The sequence below is a fragment of the Meleagris gallopavo genome, chromosome 4 (genome assembly GCF_000146605.3).
Source record: "Meleagris gallopavo isolate NT-WF06-2002-E0010 breed Aviagen turkey brand Nicholas breeding stock chromosome 4, Turkey_5.1, whole genome shotgun sequence".
Lineage (NCBI taxonomy): Eukaryota > Metazoa > Chordata > Aves > Galliformes > Phasianidae > Meleagris > Meleagris gallopavo.
In genome coordinates this window covers 30,961,859-30,970,940 of record NC_015014.2, presented here as the reverse complement: position 1 = coordinate 30,970,940, position 9,082 = coordinate 30,961,859, and the positions used below count along the sequence as shown (strand labels likewise).

Here is a 9,082-nt window from a genome sequence, read left to right as displayed (position 1 = left end):
TTTTTTTGTTTGTTTGTTTGTTACTACTGTTTGCAATGACTATTACTTTTCTAATTCAGTTCCAGGTATTTGAATTATTTCGGACGTGATCTCTGGCTCCTCTCCTTCAAGCTTTGTACAAGGCCTGGCAATGCTCCCAGTTCTTGTGCTGAGTGAAATGATGCAATGCTTCCTTTGGCCTCTGTCCTCTTAAAGACTTCATTGTTTTAATCCCACGAAGGTTGGCTTAGGACATCACTGGCAAGGTGTTTATCATTGTCATCTGTCTTTTTTCAGACTGCAGAAGCGGAACTGACACCTCTCCAGGCACACATGGTTGTCCTTGAGCCACATCCCTCAAGCATGAGGCTGGCTCTGCACTGCTAAAAGAATCCTTTTCAATGCCATTTCACCTGGCCAAACATAACACAGAGCATCATCGTGTGCTTCCTGCACCTCTTGTAGCACTAATTCAGCATGCTGGTGATATCTTTTGCCTTGGCACAATTTTTCTGTGGCTCTGCCATCACTTAGGCACCACGCCATGTCCTGATTTTATATTGGCAACCTAGACCAGGCATTCACCTGCTCTTACATCTTCATTCCTGTTGCCTGTGGGAATGCTTTTGGTACAGAGGTCTAGCATGGAAGCATGTGCCCGCTGCTGCGGATTTGCATGTGCACAAATATCATAGAATTGTTTGAGTTGGAAGGGACCCTTAAAGGTCATCTAGTCCAATCCCCTGCAATGAACAGGGGTGCCTACAGCTACATCCAGTGCTCGGAGCCCTGTCTAGCCTGACCTTGAATGTCTTCAGAGATGGGGCATCCACCACCTCTGGGCAACTTGTTTCACTTTTTCACTACCCTTACTGTAAAAAACTTCTTAAATCCAGTCTATTCTCTCTTATAGTTTGAAGCAATTTGTCCTTGTCTTGTTACAGCAGACCCTGCTGAAGAACCTGTCCCTTTCTTTTTTTATAGCCCCACTGTAGGTATTGAAAGGCTGCTATCAGGTCACCTCAAAGCCTTCTCCAGGCTGAACAGGCACAGCTCTCTCAGCCTGTCTTCATAGGAGAACTGATCATTTTTGTGGTCCTCCTCTGGAAGTGCTCCAACAGGTCCATGTATTGAGGACTCCACATCTGGATACAGCACTCCAGGTGAGGTCTCACCAGCGCAGAGGAGAGGGGCAAGATCACTTCACTTGACCTGCTGGCCATGCTTCTTTTGATGCAGCCCTGGGTACAGTTGGCTCTCTGGGGTGTGAGGGCACACTAGTGGCTTATGTTCAGCTTCCAGTGCACCAGTACCACCACGTTTTTTTTCAGTAGGGCTGCGCTCTATCCTTACAACCCTCAGTTTGCACTTATAGTGGGAGGTTGCCACACTCAGGTGCAAGACATTGCACTCGGATTTGTTGCACTTCTTAAGGTTCACCTGGGCCCACTGTTCAAGCCTGTCTAGGTCTCTCTGGATGACATCCTGTCCCTTTGGGCATGTAAACCGTACTATATGGGTTGGTGTCATCAGCAGACTTTGAGGATGTGCTCAACTCCACTGTCAGTGTCATTGATGAAGATATACAAATACTAACCCCTGAGGAACACCACTCATCGCTGATCTCCATCCAGACGTTGAGCCACTGACCTTCGCTCTCTGTACAATCTTGCAACAAGTTCCTCGTCCACTGAACAGAGAAGAATGTTATGAGGGACCGTGTCAAAGACCTTACTGAAGTCCAAATAGATGACATCAGTGACTCTTGTCCACTGATGCAGTTAAGCCGTCATAAAAAAACAACAAGGTTGGTTAGGCAGAACCTGCCCTTGGATGAAGCCATGCTGGTTCTCCCCTATCACTTCCCTCTTTACATGTGCCTTAGCATAGCTTCCAGGAGGATCTGCATCGTGATCTTCCCCAGCACAGAAGTGAGGCTGACAGGTTGGTAGTTCTTTGGTCATCCTTTCCACTGTTCTTAAAAAACGTGTGCTATATAATCTTTTTTTCCAGTCACCAGGGAGTTCACCTGACTGCCATGACTTTCCAAATATCCCTGAGAGTGGCTTGGCAACTATATCAACCAGTTCCCTCAGAACTCTGGGATGCATCTCATCAGGACCCGTAGACTTATGGATGTCCAGGTTCCTCAGGTGGTTGTGAACCTGATCACCACTTACAGTAGGAGGAGAGGCATTGCTGCCTCAGTTTCTGCTTTCTGAACAATCTGCTTGAGGGCTGCACGTAGAGCAACCGCTAGTAAAGACTGAGGCAAAAATATCGGTACCTAAGCCTTCTCCTTTTCTGTTGTTATTAGCCTAACTGTGTTGCTCATTAAGGGGTGATATGCTGTCTTGGACTTTCCTTTCTGGTTGATGTACCTATTTAAGCTTTTCTTACCCTTCTTTCCACCCCTTACCAAGTCCAGTTCTAGTTGGGCCTTGACTTTCCTGACCCCATTCCTACACAGCCTAGCAGATTCCTTATACTCTTCCTGCGCTACCTGTCACTGCTTCTATTGCCTCTGCATTTTCTTATTGCTCTGCAGTTTGACTAGCAGGTCCTGATTCAGCCATGCTGGCCTCTTGCTTTTCTTTCCTGACTTCCTCCACTTGGGGATAAAGAGCTAGTGTGCCTAAAGGAAAGCTTTCTTAAAGCTCTACTGTGCTACTTTGTCCTTGAGGACCGATTCCTAAGGGGTTTTGTTGACTGACTCCCTGCAGAGCTGAAATTTGGCTTTCCTAAAATTCAGCTTCCTGATTTTACTCTTTGTCTGTCTGATATTCCTCAAGAACGTGAACTCCACAATTGTATGGTCAGTACAGCTCAGCAGCCTCCTATCCTCGTGTCATCAATCGGTTCACTCAAACTGATGTGCAAAAGGTCCAGCACTGTTTTCTCCCCTGGTGGGACTACTACTTATGAAGTTATCCTCAGTACAGTCCAGGAGCCCCCTGGATCACCTTTAGCTCGCCATGCTACTTTTCCAGCAGATATCTGGGTGGTTGAAGTCCCCCAGCAAGATGAGAGCCTGTGAATGTGAACCCTCCAGTAGCTGAAGGAAGGTTTAATCAACAGGCTCCACTTGATCAGGTGGCCTGTAGTAGACCCCAACCACAAAGCTCCCTTTATTGCCTCAGTCTCTAACTCTGACCTGTAGGCTTTTGACTTGCTTATGGCCATTCTTCAGGGTCAAGCTCTTCATGTTTTATTCTTTCCTTGATGCAGAGGCTGATGCCACCTCTTCTTCTTCCTTGCCTGTCCCTTCTAAACAGCTTGTAACCACCAACAGCCACATTCTGGTCATGGGAATCATGCCACCGGATTTCTATGATGGCAACAGCATCATGGTTTTCCAGTAGCACAGTGGCTTCCAACTCCGGTTTGTTTCCCAATCTGTGTATGTTGATGTAGAGGCACTTCAGCTGGGCGGCTGTTCTTGTTACCTTCTTGGAGGATAACTTCTTAATTCCTTTGTAGTGTTTACCTTCAGTCTCTATGTTCCCTTCATCATCAAACCACCTTGTCCTTTTAACTTAGCTATGGTATCCTGTGTCGTGGGCTCACTGTCATACCCCTCCCCCTTCAAACCTAGTTTAAAGCCCTGTCAGTGAGCTCTGACAGCTTCTGGGCCAGAATTGTTCTCCCCCTTTTACCCAAGCAGACCTCCTCAGCAGCTATCAGGCTGGCACAGAGTAAGCTGCCCCATGATCGAAAAAGCCAACATTCCTGTGGTGGCATCTGCTTCTTAACCAGGTATTTATCACAAGGGTTTTCCTGCTTCTCTCAGTATCCCTCGCTGCCACGTGAAGGGATAGATGAAAACACCACCTGTACTCCTGCACTGTCCATTAGCTGCTCCAGACCCATGAAGTCCTTTTTGATAGTCCTCAGGCTTCTTTCAGTGATTTCATTTCTGCCAGCCTGAACTATCAGTAAAGGATAATGATTAGAGGGGCAAACCAGATTGAGAGTCTCTTAGTAATGTCCTTGACCTGGGCCCCAGGGAGGCAGTGCACATCACTACGGGTGGTATCTGGCTGACATGGGGTCATATGCTCTTTCACACCTTGTTGCTGCTTGACTTTTCTGATCAAGAATTCTTCTGTTGTGATTTCTCTGGTGTCTGAAGAGGAACTTGGACTGAGTAGGCTGCGAGCTGTGTGTGGCTCTTCAGGATTGCTGGCTGTATGCCATTACTCACATTGCCAGTGTGTTTTTCTCAATCCCTCTGGCAGCAGAGTGCAAGCACAGTTGGCTTTCACTTGGAGGAGCATCCAGTACACCTGGAATCAACTACCCCAGAGGAGGAAACAGCCCTGCTATTTACCATGGGCTGATCCAGGCTGCCTTGGAAAAGGGGGAAGCTCCTGAACACCTGCAATACATTGATGATATCATCATGTGGGGTGGTGTAGCAGAGGAAGGGAAGAAAATAATCCAAATCCTTCTGGAAGCCAGCTTTGCCATAAAACAAAGGGAAGGTCATGGGAGGGTGATCCAGTTCTTAGGAATAAAATGGCAGAATAGATATCATCAGGTCCTTATGGATATGATTAACAAAATAACTGCTCTATCCACAGCTACTAGCAAAAAATTTCCATGAGCTTCCTTTGGTGTTGTGGACTTTTGGAGAATGTGTATTCTGGATTATAGTCTGATTGTAAACTCTCTATATCAAGTGACCTTCGGCTTTGAAAAGCAAGACTAGTGGTGACGTGGCACCCCAGATAGAATTGAGTCACATAATGGGACTCATTTCTGAAACAACCTTGTAGATACCTGGGCCGAGGAGCACGATACTGAGTGGGTATATCATGTATACGCATGATATACCCACTTATCATGCATTAGCCTCTGGAAAATGATAGAATGGACTGTTAAAGATTACATTGAGAGCAATGGATGCTTGGATGTTCAAACTTTGGGGCACACAATTAGCAAAATCCACCTGCTAAGTCAACACTTAGGGGTCTGCCAGTCAAGGCTAATACATACTGTAGAAGTAGATAACTTCCCCATAGTGCATGTGAAAAACATCCTGGTCTTGGAAAAAGTGTTCCAGCCATGTGTAGCTTTGACAGCTCTAAACTTCGTACAGAGGAACATGTTTGCTAGAGACTGTGTTTAATTGAGTTAGACTAATGTGCTTTTTTTAAAGTCGTAATTGATTTGACACTAATATTCTTATTGATTTGCCACTGGAATATGTGGATGCTCTAAAATCTTTGCTGCTGTGAATAGAATAGGAAGTTGTTACTGACTAGTAACTAATGCTATGGCACAGAGGTGTTTCCCTGTTGTTTTTTAAATGAAGATTGTCTTAATTTGGATGAGCTTATTTCTATTCTTTTTGTTTTTTAGACGAATTGCAGGAAGCATGTTGTCGGAGCCCTCTTCCCCATAGGTTCACCTTCAGATTGAAGATCATCTAATGGGAGAGAGTTCTAAAGAACACTGTTAACTACCATCCAGGTAGAGATATATCCCAGTACTGGGAGCATGTAGTTTCATTAGTCTTAAGAGATTTTCCTTCTCTGTAAATTGTAAATATATGGTTTGTTACAAATTAGTTTTTCTTTCTTGTCAATAAATGTTAAATAATACAAACCCATTTTGATTTCTTTGCCTTTCTAAATCATTTAAAAGTGAATTTTCTGGTAGTTGATGAAAAGTTGAAATGGCAAGTAATTGTGTGAAAGTGAGGAGCTTGACTTGTAAATATATGTATAATGTATAACATTGAGTGGTTACAAGAACATTACCAGTGAATCTGTTAACTATTCCAGTGGAGTTGCTCAAACTTCTCAAAGAAGTTTGAAAGTTAAATATGCTAATACAGATTGTCTTTGAAAAAAAGTGTTACTGACTGCGTGGCTTTGGTTCCAGAGTTACTGCCATAGGTATACAGGAACTCCAGTTTATAATGTCGTAGGATCTTTTAGTTTAGAGGTAAATCATGAACAGACTGAACTGCTGTGTTGTCATAATCTTTTAGTGCTCTTGAGATCTGATGTTTGACAATTTGTCCATTAGTTTTTTACTTGCCAGGAATGTCAGCTTTTAGTATTTTTCTTTTTTTTTTTTTAATTTCCTGAGAATTTCAATCTACATAGATCTATTATTAATTCTACAGCAACTCACACGTTTTCTCAAAAATCTTAATGTCAGTAGCAAAAGTAGGTCTCTCTAGGAAAAGATTTAAAATCTAGATTGGGCTCAAGTATACAGTGTACAGCATTGGCAGTTAGTGTGGGTTTTTGTGTTTGTTTGTTTATAATGCACTTTTGCCACAGCTCAACTCGCTGTTTTTATTGTAAACTAAGTGTTGTAGGGTTGTCTGACATTTAAAACTTTGGAGTTTGGAACAGTATTAAAAACCATTCTGGCATTATAGAAAAAAAATGTTGAGGGTGGGAGAGTGAGAATAAATGTTCTCCTGAGCAACAGTGACCTATGCTAAAAATGATAGTGTAGTGAGGTATTTAAATGCTACAGAAAAAAGAAAAAAAAAGAGCAAGAGAGATTTTCCACTCTTGGAATGTTCTGTTAACTCCCATCAACCATGCCCTTACAACACTGGTTAGCATTCTGCCAGGAAGGGCCTTGTTGAAGGCCAGACTTTGTACCTGCAGTTCTTGCCCTGTCTCAATTCCAGATAATATTTACAACTAAAGCGATGGAGAATCAGGCTTTAGATTAAGACCCCCAGCCTACATAAAACTCGTTCTGTATTCTGCCGCTTTTGCCTGTCTGGGAAGTGTATGCACGTACCCACTAGTGTGGGATGTGGGAAGGGGATGCTGTATTTGTACAAAGCCTAAAACTGATTCAAGTGCTGCCTTGTTCTTTCGAGCTGCTGATTAGATTGCTTTGTTGAGTCCCTTGAGCAGGAAATGAATTTCAGGACTCTTCCCTTCCCTCGGATGTTCAGTCAGGGTCATGCTCTCCTGTGCTTGTGGTCTAACACGAGGAATCATTACTGCTTTTCTTTTCCACAGTGTTGTAAGTAGGAGCAGAGATGCCTTCATCTCAAACAATCCATAACATTGGGTTTTTTAATTGGGTCAAATCAATGCATTGGACAGAAGCAAAGCAGTAACCACGTATATAACATACTGTATTTTGCTAAGCAGGAAGTAATGCACCTTTTTCTTTGACTTGCCTTAAACTTGATGAATCAATCAGAACATGTCCTTCCTATACCTGTTAGACTCAGTCATAACTACATAGAAGTTCTAGTGAAGTCTGTAAATTGACTCAGCTTTAATTTTTAGGTAGCAACAAGTCTTTGTCTTGTATCTTTGTACTGATTATCTTTTTGGGGTAGGGAAGGATTGTGGGGTGTCTTTTCAGTTTTTCCAGTGACCATAAATGAGATCCACGTCAGTGGAAGGTCGAAAACGTTTCATAAGTTTTAAGGTACGATAAACAGGTAAAGTGGACAATTTGTAGGGCATGAGAGAAGGTGATGGTATATTTCTTCTGCATGTAGTAAAATTCAACTTTTTATCTTAGTGCATGGGAACCAAAGTACAAGCTACTTGGAATGCATTTATGGACATAAAGGGAAATCGTTCTTCAAGCAGTAATGCATCTTGAGCAACAGTATACAGGTACTAAGGTAACAGTTTAGCTGCTAAATATTAAGACCAGTTTGTGCCTTAGACAGAGGAGTGACCAACTGTCTCAACTGTTTACACTAAACCCTTTTCATCTCCAAGGCTGCAGCATATGTGGCAGGTAAATACTAGACGTGAAAATATTAGGAATTCAGGAATATCCAGAACTCAGAATTCCCCTGTCACAACAGAAGCAACTTGAGTCTGCAGAAGAGCTCAGGGTCACGGTGGTGGTACCAGAGTCCAAACTTATCCCAATCTGCTGGTTTGTGCTGCCACACAGAGGAAGGAGACAGGTTATCCAGTGGTCTAGAGTGGTTACACTGCAGCTCAGTTACGGATACAGTGTATAACTTATTGGCCCCAAATATGCCACGAGCTATAGAACTGTCGCTCTGTTATTAACTAATTCTGAACATTTGTGCCTTGAGATGTGGTGGATATAAAAGCAAATGCTTATATCCAGAGCTCAAGAGTTGCCTCAGAAGTTCTGCATTGTCTGGTAGTGATAGAAGAGGTTATTGTAAGTCACACTTACTGCATGCTTTTGGCAGCTCAGGATTGGTTTTGTCATGTTAGTCTTTTGGTATTTTCAGTACCTGGAGGTACAAAGATCCTTCTCTCCTGTGGGAAGCAAATTGGTTATGCTGGTATGCGGTCTGTTGGTGTAGAACTAACTGCTTTCTCATGTTATTCAGCTGCTACTAAAATAAGACTTGCTCTTCTGCAGATAAGCAGTTTAAACTCATCTGTTAAGGCTTGTACAATTTTTTTTTTTTCCTTTTCTGTTCCAAGCTGGATATTATCCACACACACATGCTTCAAGATATACATCAGACTAGGGCCAAATGATTTGCAGCCTAAGAAATTAACTGCAGATTGAATTGCTTTGTAGATTGAGTTACACTGTGCAAAGAAAGCCAAAGGACAAGGTATGGAAAGCTGTCTACCTGCCTCTTAGGACACCAGGGAAAACTTTCCTATGCTGCAGTAACCTTGCTTTGCTTCTGGTGCTACATCATCCTGGTGAAGCTCCATCACCCACTGGTCCTGCTGCCAGCGTACCTGTTTTGTGGTGCTGTGAGATCCCACACTGTGTAGCAGGTGGAGAGCAGCTCTTTCTTTTTAGCTCAGATTAAATGCATTTCTTCTGACTTTTTTTCCCCCTCATAAAAGAAACAAACATAATTTATAGATAGTTCATACAGCTCTGAGGATCCAGAGGCTTGAAGTCCTATGTTTGATTATTTTAAACTTGCAACATAAAATTTAGGCTGCTTTAGGTTGCTCTCTACTAAATCTGAGGAGAAAAGGCACTTGGGTCCTTAGTGCAGAGCCGAGGGAACTTGAGCAAGATGCAGCCTGGTACTGCTTTGAGTTTCCTTGCTGCTGGTTACATTTCAGTCTCTCCCTCACATTTATACAAGGTGAGTGGTGGAACTGGCAAAAATATTGACAGTGGTCGGTATCCGTTCCCTTCT

At 43.0% G+C, this 9,082-nt stretch overlaps 1 protein-coding gene across 1 annotated transcript in view; it reads left to right on the top strand.

Annotated features, from left to right (window-relative positions):
• The window catches only part of CENPC (centromere protein C), a gene marked incomplete at its 5' end in the record, with an annotated part of 32,055 nt that extends 26,462 nt beyond the window's left edge, over positions 1–5,593 (top strand). Inside the window, one exon of the mRNA XM_010709895.3 lies at positions 5,344–5,593. Coding sequence (XP_010708197.2) covers positions 5,344–5,386 — 43 coding nt within the window. The remainder of the gene's footprint in view (positions 1–5,343) is intronic.
• Positions 5,594–9,082: the final 3,489 nt, after the last annotated feature.